The sequence below is a fragment of the Mustelus asterias genome, chromosome 8 (assembly GCF_964213995.1).
Source record: "Mustelus asterias chromosome 8, sMusAst1.hap1.1, whole genome shotgun sequence".
NCBI lineage: Eukaryota > Metazoa > Chordata > Chondrichthyes > Carcharhiniformes > Triakidae > Mustelus > Mustelus asterias.
In genome coordinates this window covers 7,112,369-7,130,507 of record NC_135808.1, presented here as the reverse complement: position 1 = coordinate 7,130,507, position 18,139 = coordinate 7,112,369, and the positions used below count along the sequence as shown (strand labels likewise).

General features: G+C 47.4%; 1 protein-coding gene across 1 annotated transcript in view; it reads right to left on the bottom strand.

Moving 5' to 3' along the window:
* Positions 1–7,055: 7,055 nt before the first annotated feature.
* Positions 7,056–18,139, bottom strand: part of LOC144496820 (N(G),N(G)-dimethylarginine dimethylaminohydrolase 1-like) — an 83,568-nt gene continuing 72,484 nt past the window's right edge. The window contains exons 4-6 of the mRNA XM_078217373.1: positions 16,492–16,611; positions 13,463–13,606; positions 7,056–8,453 (exon numbers count right to left, since the gene is read on the bottom strand). Of these exons, the coding sequence (XP_078073499.1) occupies positions 8,337–8,453; positions 13,463–13,606; positions 16,492–16,611 (381 nt within the window). The 3' untranslated portion in view covers positions 7,056–8,336. The remainder of the gene's footprint in view (positions 8,454–13,462; positions 13,607–16,491; positions 16,612–18,139) is intronic.

Genomic DNA, 18,139 nt, shown 5'->3' with positions numbered 1-18,139 from the left:
GGTTTCTTGTGTGCTATACAAAGTATACCGTTCATAGATAAGGAAAGGAGAGAGTGCAGAATGTAGTGTTACAGTCATAACTAGGGTGTCGAGAAAGATTAACTTAATGTCTGATGGAAACAGGAAAGAAGCTATTCTTGAGTCAGTTGGTACGTGTCCTCAGACTTTTGTATCTTTTTCCCTGACGGAAGAAGGTAAGAGTATGTCCAGGGTACATGCGGTCCTTGATTATGCTGGCTGCTCTTCCGAGGCAGCGGGAAGTGTAGACAGTGAGAATGGGTGGGAGACTGATTTGCATGATGGACAGGGCTTCGTTCATGACCCTTTGTAGTTTTTTGCGGTCTTGGGCAGAGCAGGAGCCATACCAAGCTGTGATACTACCAGAAAGGATGCTTTCTATGGTGCATCTGTAAAAGCTGGTGAGAGTCATAGTGGACATATCAAATTTCCTTAGTCTTCTGAGAAAGTGGAGGCATTGGTGGGCTTTCTTAATATAGTGTCGACACGTAGGGATTCTATGTTGATTGTGACCTATAACTAGTCTATATTGATATGAAGGTCAGTTCCTGGAGATTTACTTTTTGGATCATTAGTATCGGAGACTAAACCTCTGCACAAAAATCTGTGGATAAATTCTGGGAAATGCAATTTATGACTCCCTCCTGCACTGTATTGAAAATTTGAACCAAATACCAAATTTGGAACAAAATACCCTTTGGGATATATTGTAAATAGGCAGTTTCATTCAGACAATATAAAAATGTTTATGATAAATATTCTGTGCGGGAGAATATTTATTCAGGGAGAAGGAGCAGGAGCAGTTCGAGACGAGGCAAAGAAAAACTCATTCAAACAGAGGAACTTGGATTTACTAGAAACCCAGATGCCCAATGATCTGTGGGAGATAAGTTCAAATCCCACCACAGCAGTTGGTAGAATTTGAATTCAACTAATACATCTGGAATATGAAACTAACCTCAGTAATGGTGACCAAAAAACTATCACTGCAAAATCTCATCTGTTTTAAGTTTATTCATTCGTCTCACAAGTAGGCTTACATTAACACTGCAATGAAGTTGCTGTGAAAATCCCCCAGTCGCCACACTCTGGCGTCTGTTCAGGTACATTGAGGGAGAATTTAGCACTGCCAATGCACCCTAACCAGCACAGCTTCCATACTGAGAGGGGAAACTGGAGCACCCGGAGGATCCCATGCAGACACAGACAGTGATCCAAGCCGGGAATCGAACCCAGGCCCCTGGCGCTGTGAGGCAGCAGTGCTAACCATTGTGCCACCGTGCCACCCTATGGTTCACTAATGCACATTAGGCAAGGAAATCTGCCATCTCTATCTGGTCTGACCAACATGTGACTCCAGGCTCACAGCATTGTAACTGACTCGTATAGATCAGCCATGATCGTTATTGAATGGCGGGGCAAGCTTTAAGGGTCTCGTGGCTCTTAAATGGCCCCTCTGAATGGTTTGGCAAGCCATTCAGTGTAAGAAAACGCAAGGATGGGCAACAAATGCTGACTTTGCCAGTGATGCCCACATCCCATGAAAGAATTAGAGAAAAGATTTGCACAGGTCAGTTCCTGGAGGTAATGGAGAAAATAATGAAACTGAAAATTTTAAAAGAAACTCTGAGAACTCTGCTTTTGCCCCAGGATATTAAAATAAGTTGATAAGTTCAATTTGCATTAGTTATGATTTCCAAAACTCTCTTACTTCCAATGTGATCCCCTCACATTGTAAACTTTCAATGTGACTCTCTGTAATCTGAAAAGCACAGACCTTTTAGTTCAATATCTTTTCACAGGTTTGTGACGAGACAGACAGAATGTTGGAGGCAGAGACCCTCATATTATTTAAGTATTTAGATGTGCACTTGTGATTCCAGGGCATACAAGGCTATGGACCAAGTGCTGGAAAATGGGATCAGAATACTGTCATTTCTATGACTCAATGAATGACTGATCACTTGGATAGATCAAATCAAGTAGAACTAGCATTGGTTAATAAAGACTCATACATGTCTAACTCAAGTGAAGTTTATTTATTAGTCACAAGTAGGCTTACATTCACACTGCAATGAAGTTACAGTGAAAATCCCCTAGTTGCCACACTCTGGCGCCTGTTCGGGTACATTGAGGCAGGATTTAGCATGGCCAATGCACCTAACCTGCACATCTTTTGGACTGTGGGAGGAAACCCAAGCAGACGCAGGGAGAACATGCAAACTCTGCACAGACAGTGACCCGAGGCGTGAATCGAACTCGGGTCCCTGGAGCTGTGAGGCAGCAGTACTAACCACTGTGCCACCGTGTCACCCATACTAACTAACTAACTACTTACTAACTAACTTTGATGCACCCATCTCTACCACATTGAGCTATGAATGTTATTTTCAATGACTTTCATAAAGGCATTCAGTGAAGTTCAGAAAGGAGGCAGTTAACAAGAATGAAAGTTTGCATGGAATGGGAGGCAAACTATTGACACAAGTTGGGAATTGGTTTGCAGATAGGAAACAGAGTTGAATTAATTGTCATGTAATCAAGCGGCAGAAATTGGTACTGGGGCCTCAACATTTTAAAATGCATTAATGGATCATGCAGATAAAGGAATAGGGCACCAAGTGTGCTCAGCACATCAAGTTGGGTGACATCTGAAGTAAGATTTAGGGGTGACACGGTAGCACATGGTTAGCACTGCTGCCTCACAGCGCCAGGGACATGGGGTTCAATTCTGGGTCACTGTCTGGTCGGAGTTTGCACATTCTCCCCGTGTCTGCGTGGGTTTCCTCCCACAGTCCAAAGATGTGCGGGTTAGCTGGATTGACTATGCTAAATTGACCCCAGTGTCAGGTTAAATATGTGGGGTTATGGGACTCGGGCCTGGATGGGTTTGTGGTCAGTGCAGACTTGAAGGGCCGAATGGCCTCCTTCTGCAGTGTAGGGATTCTAACATAAATTGGAATTGAAAATGCAGAGTTATTAACAGATAGAGCAAGGGGCCAGAGGTGTGGTAAAATTCATCATGGGAAAGCAATCATCCATTTCAGGCTGAAGGTCTGAAAGGCTTAAATGATGAGAAAATAGCAACTGTGGAGGGATAGGGATTCAGGACTTTTTTTCTTCATTCGTGGGACATAGGCATCACTGACCAGCATTTATTACTCATCTCTAGTTGCCTGAGGGCAGTTAAGAGTCAACCATTGCTGTGCTCTGGAATCACATGTAGGCCAGACCGGGTAAGGATGGCAGATTTCCTTCCCTAAAGGACATTACTGAACCAGATGGGTTTTTCCGACAATGGTTTCATGGTCATCAGTAGATTCTTAATTCCAGATTTTTTCTTTATTGAATTCAAATTTCACCGTCTGCCTTGGCGGGATTTGAACCCGGGTCCCCAGAACATGAGTTTCTGGATTAATAGTCTAGTGATAATACACGTGCATAAAATCATCAACAAAATTAGATGGTGTAAGATAGGGAAGAAAGGCTAATCAAACTTCATTCCTTATTGCAACGGGATTGGGCTCAAATGGGGTGAAAATAGACTACATTAGGAATACTGCATTCAGTCGGGTGGGCACCATATATCTCTGGAAGGATGTCTTGGAGAGGTTTCCACCCAGACTCACAGGCTTTCATTTCAAGAACAAGATGCAAAAGCCTGGGCTGGCATTCCGTGGAGTATTAACAAATATATAAAACCTTGGTTAGCCTCATTTGGAATATTGCGTGCTGGTCACCACACTATCAGAAGGATGTGGAAGCTTTGGAGAGAGTGCAGAGAAGGTTCACCAGGGTGTTGCCTGGTCTCGAGGCTGTTGGCTATGAGGAGAGGTTAAATAGACTAGGATTGTTTTCACTGGAAAATCGGAGCTGAGGGGAGACCTGATAGAGGTCTACAAAATTATGAGGGGCACAGACAAGGTGGATAGTCAGAGCTTTTTCCGAGGATGGAAGTGTCAATTACAAGGGGGCACTGGTTCAAGGTGAGGGGGGGAAAGCTTAAGGGAAACGCAAGTTTTTAAGGCAGAGAGTGGTGGGTGCCTGGAACGCGCTGCCAGTGGAGGTGGTAGAAGCAGGCACATTCGAACATTTAAGAGGCATCTAGATGGGTACAGGAATAGAGAGGGAACAGAGGGATATGGTCTGAATAAGGGCAGAAGGTTTTCTTTTTAAGTTTAGTTCGGGGACCATTTTCAGAACAGGCTTGGCGGGCCGAAGGGCCTGTGCCTGTGCTGTACTTAAATCAGGATTGATGATTATGGAATTATTTAATTTGATGTTGGTGGAGGAAGGGGTGGGGGGGGGGGGGGGGGGGGGAGATTCTTCTTGCGGGTAGTGAGAGTTTGGAACACGGGGATGAACCTAAAACTTTAAGGGCTGGGATATTCTTCCTAAGCGAGCTCAGAAGGACTTTACAGAGTAGTGAAAAATTGAGATGTTCTCATCTCCCACCTTTCTATCCTCCACGCCTCGTCCAAACATAGATAAAGCTGTAAAGGATCAATGAACATTTCCAAACTGGGTGATCTGGGGTTACAGAAATGAAGGTAGAAAACTCCAGTGATCTATTTGGATACAGGGTCAGGCTGGAGGGACTGGTGTCCTGTATACACACAACACACCCACTCTCACACACACAACCCAGGAAGAATATTAACACCGCACATTGATTTTCAAGGCAGATTCTCAATTTTATTGTCAGAAGAGTCGCTTACAAAGGAGACGTGGTACAAAAGATGGGATTTTAGGACTCAGAAATAAAAAGCACCAAGTGATTTGACTCTGCCTCAGGAACACTGATCCCAATCCAGGGGGAAGATTGGGATGAGGGGACACACTGGAAGTGGATCAGACTGCAGGAAGAATCATAGAATCCCTACAGTGCAGGAAGAGGCCATTTGGCCCATCCAGCCTGCACCGTCCACAATCCCACCCAGACCCGATTCCCGTAACCCCATATTTATCCTGCTAATCCCCCTGACACTAAGGGGCACTTTATCGTGGCCAACCAACCTAACCCACACATCTTTGGAGTGTGGGAGGAAACCGGAGCCCCCGGAGGAAACCCACGCAGACACGGGGAGGATGTGCAAATTCCACATTGACAGTGACCCAAGGCCGGAATTGAACCTGGGTTCCTGGCGCTGTGAGGCAGCAGTGCTAACCACTGTGCCACCCTAAGAACAGAGGAATGGACAAACCGAAATGATATATTCACTAAACTCCTGCCGATGCACACATCTGGGGTGGTGGAGAGATACAGACACAGGCAGTGTGTGTGTGTGTGTGTGTGTGTGTGTGAGTAGCTCATCTCCCATGGGCAAATATCCAAAGATTGCTGAACACTCATTTCTCTCTCTGCACTGCTCACCTCAGATTGGCCAATTTCACAACTGCCCGAACTGACCAAATCTGATCGAGGTCATGGGGGAAATCCAGGGTTCCCACTGGAGTTCTCTATACAGTGCCCTCGACGCAAAGAACGACAGAGATTTCCTGCATGGTTTTGGATCCCACACAAAGGACACGACCACAAGAGCTGGGGACACAGGCAAAAGGCCCAGTGAGTTTTTGTCTTAAAGGAATCACAGAATCCTACAGTGCAGAAGGAGGCCATTCGGCCCATCGAGTCTGCACTGTATACATCCCACCCAGGCCCTACCCCCACAACCCCATGCCTTTACCCTAGTTACCCTCCCGACGCCAAGGGGCAATTTAGCATGGCCAATCCACCTAATGCGCACATCTTTCAGACTGTGGGAGGAAACTGGAGCACCCGGAGGAAACCCACGCAGGCACGGGGAGAATCTGCAAACTCCACACAGACAGTGACCCAAGCCGGGAATCGAACCTGGGTCCCTGGCGCTGTGAGGCAGCAGCACTAACCACTGTGCCACCTGTTGAAGTACATAAAATCTGACCCAAATTACCGCTGTAAAGATTGAAAGGGATCCGTTTATACAGCACAATGTTAAATTGTCACTGCACAAGAAAAACGTGTCTGTACCCAGACTTGCACTAGAATCATAGAATCCCTACAGTACAGAAGGAGGCCATTCGGCCCATCGAGTCTGTCCTGATCACAATCCCACCCAGGCCCTATTCCTGCAACCCCACACATTTACCCTGCTAATCTCCCTGACACTAGGGTCAACTTATCATGGCCAATCAACCTAACCCGTACATCTTTGGGCTAAGAATGCTCTCAATTATATTGTGTGTGACACACACAGCGAGATGACACGGGCTGTGTCTGAATTAGGCAGTGTAACATTCACAGGACTGCACCTATCAAAAGGGAACTTTTAGATGCTAATGACTTTGCAACATCGATGATTAAAACTAGTTGTTGCTCTCTGTTGATTCAAAAACAAATGACAAAGATTGGCCAAGAAAGCTGAGCAGAGCTGTCTGTGTTCCTGCAATATTCTTTTCCAACTCTAGGTGGTGCAGTTGCCCACAGGGTCAGGCAGAGTTGTTTCAGAAAGCACGCAGAGTATTAATGTTTGAATTGGTCGCTGGGTTTACAATTGGTTTGGAATGGAATATTTGTTCCTGTAAACCCGACAACTGACCTGCAATGCCAGGTTTGCACCCAGCGAACAGTGGATTGCAGAAAGGGGCAAAAGGGAGAGCTTCAACACACGTTCCCGTTCTGTTAACCATGGTTAAAATAGCCCTGGGTTCAGGGGGAGAGATGATGTGGAGGTGCCGGCGTTGGACTGGGGTGAACACAGTAAGAAGTCTCACAACAGCAGGTTAAAGTCCAACAGGTTTATTTGGTAGCGCAAGTCACAAGCTTTCGGAGCGCTGCCCCTTCGTCAGGTGAGTGGGAGTTCTGTTCATAAACAGGGCATATAAAGCTATAAACTCAATTTACAAAATAATGGTTGGAATGTAAGTCTTTACAGGTAATCAAGTCTTAAAGGTACAGACAATGTGAGTGGAGAGAGCGTTAAGCACAGGTTAAAGAGATGTGTATTGTCTCCAGCCAGGACAGTTAACATCTCTTCAACTTGTGCTTAACCCTCTCTCCACTCGCATTGTCTGTACCTTTAAGACTTGATTACCTGTAAAGACTCACATTCCAACCATTATTTTGTAAATTGAGTTTGCGTTTTTATATGCTCTGTTTGTGAACTGAACTCCCACTCGCCTGATGAAGAGGCAGCGCTCTGAAAGCTTGTGGTTTGTGCTAGCAAACAAACCAGGACTTTAACCTGGTGTTGTGAGACTTCTTACTGTGCTTACCCCAGTCCAACGCCGACACCTTCACAACAGGGGGAGACACAGAGACACAAATTGTCACCAAACATCCCAAGACTGCTCTTCTCCACACCCCAAATCTCCCTGCTTTGAGAAAATCCTCCTAGTTTCCAACTGATTTAACGTGACCATACATGGTTACTTTTTTTTAAAAACCGCAATGACATGAACCAGTGAGTGACTAATATATGAGGGAGGGTGGTGGTGGGCGGGGAGCCCAGACATCTGTCCCATGTTCTTTGAGAAGTGTCTGGAATATTAAAAGACCGTGTTAATTGCGAAACATTCCTTACATGGTTTCAATGCTGGATTAAGTCAGAGAAGGGTTTGACCACAGCTGGGTTTGGGATGTTTCCTAGTTTGAAGAATTTGACACTTCTGTCTCCTTTCCCCCCCTGGATATTTAAACACCCCCCCCCAAAGAAGAATCCACAACATTTGGGAGAAAACTGGGATGAGATATGTGGGGTATTGAGGCCTCTTAGAAGCCTGTACAGAATTAGGGAGATCTCCCTCATGCCAAGTTTCAATAACATCCAGATCAGAAATCAAGCACGCATTCTTAGAGAAAAAAAAACAGAGAGAGGGAGATGGAAATGTAGGAGAGGATCTCGGATTTCAGGAAATGGGGTGAAAGGACATCGCAGCCCTCGCGGGGAGCATTGAGTGGAAAGTGGAGACGGACATGTTTGCCCCAGATTAGAGCCAGTGTATTAGGTGCAGTAATACTGAGGTCTTCAACCCACCCCCCAGACCCCCCATCTTGAAATGCCTCCTACAATAAAGGCTTTGCTCTGTATGTTAGGCCCCTGGTTACATTGAAGGCAAGTCCTCAATCTCTAGTCTCGTGCGTGGAAAGAATCCAGCTTCATTCCTGGGATAAGGGTGGGGAGATTGATCCTGATCCAAATATTCCAGTGCGTCCCCCTCACATCCTTGGCATCCATCAAATCAGAGCCATTTCTACTCGATTCCACCGTGGAATTAAGGCAGGTGGGTGGGGGGAGAGAAGGGGGCACAAGAGGGCCATCCCCCTCCACTAGTTGGTTCTAGTATTCAAACTTCTTATTGATTAGAATGGAACAGGAGCTCAGGGCTGCACCCAGTTTGGCCACTTCCGTGCAGGAGGCTGGGATCAAAGTGTAGTCCGGAAGCTTCTTGAAGGCCTGGAAGCGAAGATGGAAAAACAATTTAAGGAAAAAAGTGCCATGATAGCGGTTTCAAACCATTTGCAAGGTCAGAGCCCCCTGAACAATGAGCACTTGATAGAATCATAGAATCCCTACAGTACAGGAGGCTATTCGGCCCATCAAGTCTGCACCGACCACAATCCCACCCAGGCCCTACCCCCACATATTTACCCACTAATCCCTCTAATCTACGCATCCCAGGACTCTAAGGGGCAATTTTTAACCTGGCCAATCAACCTAACCCGCACATCTTTAGACTTTAGTACATCTTTAGTACAGGAGGCTATTTGGCCCATCAAGCCTTCACCGACACCAATCTGTTCCAATTTACTCCCACAGTCCAAAGATGTGCGGGTTAGGTGGATTGGCTATGCTAAATTGCCCTTAGTGTCAGGGGAACTAGCTAGGGTAAATACATGGGGTTATGGGGATAGGGCCTGGATGGTTGGTACAGACTCGATGGGCCAAATGGCCTCCTTCTGCACGGTATGATTCTATGAAAATCCCACCTGGGGCATATCCAAGTAACCCCATGCATTTACCTTGCTAATCCGCCTGACACTAAGGGGCAATTTAACACGGCCAATCCACCGAACCCGCACATCTTTGGAGTGTGGCAGGAAACCAGAGCACCCGGAGGAAACCCACGCAGACATGAGGAGAACTCCACACAGACAGTGACCCAAGCTGGGAATCGAACCCGGGTCCCTGGCGCTGTGAGGCAGCAGTGCTAACCACTGTGCCACCCAAACAAACAAAAAAGTCTCCTCCCTTTGCATTACGACAGCACCATTAACATAGTTAGATACTTAGCTGAAGCACATGATCAAATCAGACACTCAGATACATCCTTTCAATTCATTCTTGGAATAAGCGTGTCTTGGTTAAAGCCACCACTTGTTGCATTTCACTCGAAGAGGGGGTGCTGGTGAGCCCCCATCCTGAGTCTCCCCCAAGTGACTGTTCCTTTTAGAATCCAGTGGGAGACTCCCAGGAGGGTAATGGAAATGCTTTAGAGACATCCCTGGTACAATGGTTAGCACTGCTGCCTCACAGCACCTGGGGCCAAATCCAGTCTGGGGTGACTGTCTGTATAGAGTCTGCACATTCTTCCTGTGTCGGCGTGGGTTTCCTCCGTGTACTCCTGTTTCCTTCCACAGTCCAAAGATGTGTATGTTAGGTGGATTGGCTATGTTAAATTGCCCCTTAGTGTCCAAGCTGTGCAGGTTAGGTGGATTGGCAATGCTGAATTGCCCCTTAGGTGTCCAAAGATGTGCAAGTTCGGTGGATTGGCTACGAACAATGCACGTGGTTACAGGGATAGGTTGGGGGAGTGGGCCTAGGTAAGATACTCTGTCGGAGAATGGGTGCACACTCCATGGTTCGAATGGCCTTCTTCTGCACTGAAGGGATTCTATGGATTCTCCAGAAGCATTCCTGAAGAGGTCAAATATCTCTGATGACTTCTGACTGTCTCCTGGCTGTTATTGGACTAAAGTGGGGGAAGCCCATTCGGGAAGACATTGAACATATCGGACGACTTCATCGGGAATGTGCGGAGGCGAATTTGGCACGTCGGAGAGAACACGCACAAACCACCCGACCCCGCATTGGACCGAGGGACCATCTCGGACCCCATCGAAACAGGAGTAACCCACGATCCAGAGGGACTGCCCAAGAAGAGGAAGCCACGCTCCGCGTGAAGAAATTCTTCCCGATTGTCCCTCTTCTGTGGATCATTTTAAACCTGTGACTTTGACTCAGCTGCCAGGGAAAAGGGCTACTTTCTTCCACATTGAAAACCCCTCCATTCTGAGCAGCTCCAGTACGTCTCCCCTTAACTTGAGGAAGGATGTCCTTGCTATAGAGGGGGTGCAGCAAAGGTTTACCAGGCCGATTCCTGGGATGGCAGGTCCGTCATATGAGGAGAGACTAAGTTGGTTAGGATTATATTTATTGGAGTTTAGAAGAGTGAGGGGGATCTTGTAGAAACGTATCAAATTCTAACAGGGTTAGACAGGGTGGATTCAGAAAGAATGTTTCCAATTTTTTGGGTGTCACAAGTGGACTTACAGTAACACTGCAATGAAGTTACTGTGAAAATTCCCTCGTACACTGAGGGAGAATTTAGCATGGATAATGCACCTAACCAGCATGTCTTTGCACTGTGGGAGGAAACCAGAGCACCCGGAGGAAGTCCATGCAGAGATGGGGAGAACGTGCAGACTCCACACAGACAGCGACCCAAGCTGGGAATCGAACCCGGGTCCCTGGTGCTGTGAGGCACCTGTCCTAACCACTGTTCCAGTGGAGGAGTCGAGAACTAGGGGTTCATAGTTTGAGGATGAGGGGTAAAGCTTTTAGGATTGAGATGAGAAAATTTCTTCATCCAGAGAGTGGTGAATGCGTGGAATTCACTAACAGAGAAAGTAGTTGAGGCCAAAACATTGTGCGATTTCAAGAAGAAATTAGATGTTGCTCTTGGGGCTAAAGGGCTAAAGGGATATGGGAGGGAAGGGTGGGATCAGGATATTGAATTTGATAATCTGCCATGATCAAAATGAATACAGTAAGAAGTCTCACAACACCAGGTTAAAGTTCAACAGGTTTATTTGGCAGCAAATAATGATGGTATTTGCTACCAAATAAACCTGTTGGACTTGAACCTGGTGTTGTGAGACTTCTTACTGTGTTCACCCCAGTCCAACGCCGGCATCTCCACATCATGATCAAAATGAATGGCGGAGCAGGCTTGAAGGGCCGAATGGCCTCCTCCTGCTTCTATTTTCAATGTAATTTTTGCCACTTCTTTCTGCTTCAGAAAGATTAGCCCGCAAGCAAGCAAGTAACCCACACAGAGTTAATACTGCCACACAGACAAAAGCAGGGACATGCAAATACTCCCAGCTGCGGGACTCTCTGCTACGCATGTCCTTGCTTGCCAGACACAAGATAAAAAAGTAACTATCTTTTTCACATCCCCTCCCCCCTTCCAATTAGTCACAGTGAGCATGACTGGCTAACTTGCCCTTTTCTTCTAAGCAGCGTACCAGATACATCCAACATTGCCAAAACCAGAGTTTAAAAACCTGCTCACATAACCCTGAAGGACTTAAGCACAAACTACGGCTGTTAATTCCTTTCCTACATCGACTAAAGACATCGTCACACGAGGGTTAGGCTGGGCCCCGTCTCCTTAGCAATAGGACAGAGCAGGGGCAATGATCCCCAGCAGTGTAGGGACAGACTCCTCATATTTCAAGACATTTTTCAGATCCGTCAGTTCACACAGTTGCCAGTCAACAATGAAAAGCGTCCCGTGGGCCTTTTTTTAAAAAAAACAGCTGTTTGGTCTATCTATCGGTTATTAAACAGGCATTCAGACAAACATAAGACATCGACTGGCTCCTGACACCTTCACTACCACTGCAGCTGGGACCAGCAGAGCAGACTCAATAAGCCCACAATATTGTAATACATGTGGAAAGATAGGGGGAGGAATAAAAACACTCAAGATAACATGGGGGTGGTCCAGAGAGTCAGATTCTTTCACGCTCGAGATTGGGTGGTCCTTGGAAAGGTTTCAAGGGAGAGACAGGGTTGGGGGTGGATGGAAGGAGGAGGAGAGAGACAAGGGAGAGTTAGGGAGAGATTGAGGGTGTGTGTGTGTGAGAGAGAGGGGGAGAGAGAGAGGGTGTGTGTGTGTGTGTGAGCGAGAGAGAGTGTGTGTGTGTGTGAGAGAGAGAGAGAGGGAGGGTGTGTGTGTGTGTGAGAGAAAGAGAGAGAGGGTGTGTGTATGTGTCTGCGTGTGTATGAGAGAGAGAGAGAGGGAGAAGGGGTGTGTGTGTCTGTGTGTGAGAGAGAGAGGGTGTGCGTGTGAGAGAGAGGGTGTGTGAGAGAGAGAGAGAGAGAGAGGGAGTGGGGGGGGGGGGGGGGGAAGGGGGGGGGGAACCGAGGGGGTGGGGTCGGGGAGGGACCGGGGGGGGGGGGGAAGAGGGTATGTGTGTATGTTTGGAAGGGGGCTGGGGAAAACAGGGAGAGAGATTGTGAGAGACCCAGAGCATGAGGGGAGGGACAGAGGTTAAGACATAGAGACACAAACACAGGGACACACAGAGGCAGACACATGCAGGGACACAGAGAGACTCACACACAGGGACAGAGAGAGACTCACACAGGGACACAGAGACAGTTAGACACACACACACACAGCCTCCTGATGTGCCTGTGCCACATTTCTGTATAACTTTCAAACATCTGTGAAGTATTAAGCAAAGTACAGACACGTTGCAGCTGTGGTGCTAATTGAAAACTGCCTGGGTTACAGATTGCAGTTAATTTATGCTGAAAAATAACTTAACACCTTCTCAGAACATGCACAGCATGTCCCTCACATAAAGCAAACCCAGGAGAACAGACAGCTGCTGCTCGACAGGGTTAACCTGAAGAAAGGGGGCATTTTAAACTGGTCAGTTTGGCTTCTATGACCCTGCTCTTACACCAGAGGCCCCGCTCTCCCAACTCTGCAGTGCTGATCTCCAACCAGCAGGTGTCGATGTTGGACTCAGAACCTTCAGCAATGTTAAATTCCTTAAACGAGAATACAGAATGCTCACCTCCCCTGCCTTAAAGGGGAATACACACTAATGTCAACACTCCCGAACCTTTGTTTAAAGGGGAATGCACACCAATGTCACCGCTCCCAAACCCTTGTTTAAAGGGGAATGCCACCGATCAGCCTCACTCTAGAACATCGCAGGAGCTTCCCATGGCGAGGGTAAAATCTAATTCACCTCACTTCGAAACATTTGAACATTTTTTGTTACAATCCTGAAGCAGTGGTTGTGTGTGCCATTGCCCCACACCTTCCACTCCCATCAGGGGACACGCCCCAGTGGGAAGGTCCCAGGCAGATGTTATTGTAATCCACAGCTCTGCTCAAACACCCAAGGAAATCGCTTCAAAAAAGAAAAACCACTTTTGACCTGGGAACTTTCTGGAAACTCATCCGCTGTCCGATGGACCAGGGTGTTGCTCTTATTGCCAACTCGTGCGTAGATGCAGTTGGCAGCGGCGTCATCCGGCACACTCAGTTTGTCGTACTGATAATCCGTTAGCTGCTCCATCGTCTGTTGACAAAGAGGAAAGTGGTCAGACACCTGAAAAACACAGGCCTATTTCTGTCATCACTCCCCAACAGCAACTCAATCCTATCAACTACCACCCAAACACGGAGTGAATCCCCTCTACACTGTATCTAACCCCGTGCTGTACCTGTCCTGGGAGTGTCTGATGGGGACAGTGTAGAGGGAGCTTTACTCTGTATCTAACCCCGTGCTGTACCTGTCCTGAGAGTGTTGATGGGGACAGTGTAGAGGGAGCTTTACTCTGTATCTAACCCCGTGCTGTACCTGTCCTGGGAGTGTTTGATGGGACAGTGTAGAGGGAGCTTTACTCTGTATCTAACCCCATGCTGTACCTGTCCTGGGAGTGTTGATGGGGACAGTGTAGAGGGAGCTTTACTCTGTACCTAACCCCGTGCTGTGCCTGTTCTGGGAGTGTTTGATGGGACAGTGTAGAGGAAGCTTTACTCTGTATCTAACCCTGTGCTGTACCTGTCCTGAGAGTGTTGATGGGGACAGTGTAGAGGGAGCTTTACTCTGTACCTAACCCCGTGCTGTGCCTAACCCCGTGCTGTGCCTGTTCTGGGAGTGTTGATGTTTTGTTGTTTTGTTTCTTAAAGACTTGATTAGTTCTAAGTATTCGCATTCCAACCATTATTCATGTAAATTGAGTTTGTGTCTTTATATGCTCTGTTTGTGAACAGAATTCCCACTCACCTGAAGAAGGGGCTTGGAGCTCCGAAAGCTTGTGTGGCTTTTGCTACCAAATAAACCTGTTGGACTTTAACCTGGTGTTGTTAAACTTCTTACTGTGTTTACCCCATTCCAACGCCGGCATCTCCACATCAGTGTTGATGGGGACAGTGTAGAGAGAGCTTTACTCTGTATCTAACCCCGTGCTGTACCTGTCCTGGGAGCGTTGATGGGGACAGTGTAGAGAGAGCTTTACTCTGTATCTAACCCCGTGCTGTACCTGTCCTGGGAGTGTTTGTTGCGAACAGCATAGAGGGAGCTTTAAAGAACAAAGAAAATTACAGCACAGGAACAGGCCCTTCGGCCCTCCAAGCCTGCACCGACCATGCTATCCGGTTTAACTAAAATCTCCCCCTTCCGGGGACCATATCCCACTATTCTCATCCTATTCACGTATTTGTCAAGACGCCCCTTAAAAGTCACCATCGTATCTGCTTCCACTACCTCCCCCGGCAACGAGTTTCAGGCAATCACCAGCCTCTGTGTAAAAGATCTGCCTTGTACATCTTCTTTAAACCTTGCCCCTTAAACCTGTGCCCCCTAGTAATTGACTCTTCCACCCTGGGAAAAAGCTTCTGACTATCCACTCTATCCATGCCTCTCATAATCTTGTAGACTTCTATCAGGTCACCCCTCAACTTCCGTCGCTCCAGTGTACTCAGTTTACTCTGTAACTAACCCCATGCTGTACGTGAACTGGGAGTGTTTGATGGGACAGTGTAGAGGGAGCTTTACTCTGTATCTAACCCCATGCTGTACCTGTCCTGGGAGTGTTTGATGGTAAGAGTTTTAACAACACCAGGTTAAAGTCCAACAGGTTTATTTGGTAGCAAATACCATTAGCTTTCGGAGCGCTGCTCCTTCATCAGATGGAGTGGAAATGTGCTCTCAAACAGGGCACAGAGACACAAAATCAAGTTACAGAATACTGATTAGAATGCGAATCTCTACAACCAACCAGGTCTTAAAGATACAGACAATGTGAGTGGAGGGAGCATTAAGCACAGGTTAAAGAGATGTGTATTGTCTCCAGACAGGACAGCCAGTGAGATTCTGCAAGTCCAGGAGGCAAGCTGTGGGTGTTACTGATAGTGTGACATAAATCCAACATCCCGGTTTAGGCCGTCCTCACGTGGGCGGAACTTGGCTATCAGTTTCTGCTCAGCGATTCTGCGCTGTCATGTGTCGTGAAGGCCGCCTTGGAGAACGCTCTAAGTGTTTGATGGGACAGCATAGAGGAAGCTCTATTCTGTATCCAACCCCATGCTGTACCTGTCCTGGGAGTGTTTGATGGGACAGTGTAGAGGAAGCTTTATTCTGTATCTAACCCCGTGCTGTACCTGTCCTGGGGGTGTTTCATGGGGACAGTGTAGAGGGAGCTTTACTCTGTATCTAACCTCGTGCTGTACCTGTCCTGGGAGTGTTTGATGGGGACAGTGTAGAGGGAGCTTTACTCTGTATCTAACCTCATGCTGTACCTGTCCTGGGAGTGTTTGATGGGGACAGTGTAGAGGGATAAATATCTGATGAAAAAAAACTGGGAGAAGGCAGGGGAGTGGGACTAGGTTATCATCATTACAAGAGACCCAGCACGGATAACAAATTGAATGGCCTGCTTCTGGGCTGTAACCATTCTGTGAATTGAGGCAGCACGAGGGGGCACGGGGCAGCACAGCAGAGAGTAAGCAAGTGAGAGAGATCAAGTGAGAACAAGGTATTGACAGCGAGGCACAGCGAGCGCGAAATGGGTAATATTGTGGGCGTCACAGTGACACGGTGGTTAGCACTGCTGCCTCACAGCGCCAGGGACCCGGGTTCGATTCTGGCCTCAGGTCACTGTTTGAGTAAAGATTGCACATTCTCCCAGTGTCTGCGTGCGGGGTTTCCTCTGGGTCCTCCGCTTTCCACCCACAGTCCGAAAGATGTACTGGAGAGTGTGTGTGGGGTGGGGGGAGCACGGGGAGGGGGAAGAGCGTGGATATTGGGGGAGAGCAGAGGGGCGCAAGAGCGGAGAAGGATTCCTGATTGAGGGGGTAGTGGGGCTGGGGGTTATAAATGGGTAATTCTGGAAGCTGCAGTGTGAGGTTTTGTGTTCGGAGGGGAGAGCGGTGGGGGTGGGTAAAGCGGGGTAGCCTCACCTTGATGGCCTTTCGAGCGGCTTCACTGTTCCCGATGATAATGGTGCTGGGACCTCCCATGCTGCAAAAACTCTTCAGATGATGGGGTTCGGGAATGTGCACGATGGAGACAGTAAAATCCTGGACAGGCAAAAAAACAGCAATCCATTATCACCAAACTGACCTCTACTGTAGGAGAAACTCACCCGCCAGCTCACAGGCTGAACCAGATCTCATCTGGATTGTCAATGAATAGAGATTCCCAGGTCCTGCCTTTACCCCCAAAATACATCCCCTCCCTCCAGACTGGGGAAGGACAGAGACAGAGTAAGATCTCTAACAAACCATCCACGTATAAAAAACAGCCTAAAATTGATTATTTTTAAAACTAGGCATGTAACAATCTTCATTTCGGGAATGGAAATCTAATCCTCGACATCAGCTTCACACTAGAAAGCCAGTTGAAAAACCACAACCTTTCCACTAACCCGGGCAAACCCTCCGTCATTTTACCTGGGCAGCTCACCATTTTAGAACATAGAACAGTACCGCACAGAAGTAGACTCTTCGGCCCAGTGTGTGCTGAAATAAACTAATCCCTTCTGCCTTCCCTTGGTCCATATCCCTCTATCCCTTGCATATTAAAAACATAGAAGCAGGAGGAGGCCATTCGGCCCTTCAAGCCTGCTCCACCATTCATTATGATCATCAAATTCAATATCCCGATTCCCCCATCCCCCCATATCCCTTGATCCCTTTAGCCCCAAGAGCAATATCTAATTTCTTCTTGAAATCTCACAATGTTTTGGCCTCAACGACATTCTGTGGGAGTGAATTCCACACATTCACCACCTTCTGGGTGAAGAAATTTCTCCTCACCTCAGTCCTAAAAGGTTTACCCCTTATCCTCAAACTATGACCCCTAGTTCTGGACTCCCCCATCATCGGGAACATTCTTTCTGAATCTACCCTGTTAGAATTTTATAAGTTTCTACGAGATCCCCTCTCACTCTTCTAAACTCCAGTGAATATAATCCTAACCGACTTAGTCCTCATCTGACAGACCTGCCATCCAGGAATCAGCCTGGTAAAGCTTCGCTGCGCTCCCTCTATAGCAAGGACATCCTTCCTCAGATAAGGACACCAAAACTGCACACAATACTCCAGGTCTGGCCTCACCAATCATGTACTTATCTAAAAGCCCCTTAAACGCCCCTGTTGTAGCTGCCTCCATCACACCCCTGGCCGTGTGTTCCAGACACCTAGCACTCTGTGTAAAATAACTTGTCCCTCACATCTCCTTTGAACTTTCCCCTTCTCACCTTAAGTGCATGCCCCCTAGTTTCAACTCTGGGGCAAAGGATTCTGACTGTCAATCCTATCGACGCCTCTCATAATTTTATAGACTTCTATCAGGTCTCCCCTCAGTCTCCGCCACTCTAGAGAAAACAACCCTAGTTTGTCCAGCCTCGCCTTACAAATCATACCCCCTAATCCAGGCAGCATCCTGGTAAACCTCTTCTGCAGCCCCCTTTCCCCAGTCTGAGTATTGAATCCCACATTCATAGAATCCTTACAGTGCAGAAGGAGGCCATTCAGCCCATCGAGCCTGCGCCAACAACAATCCCACCCAGGCCCTATCCCCGCAACCCCATGTATTTACTCTAGC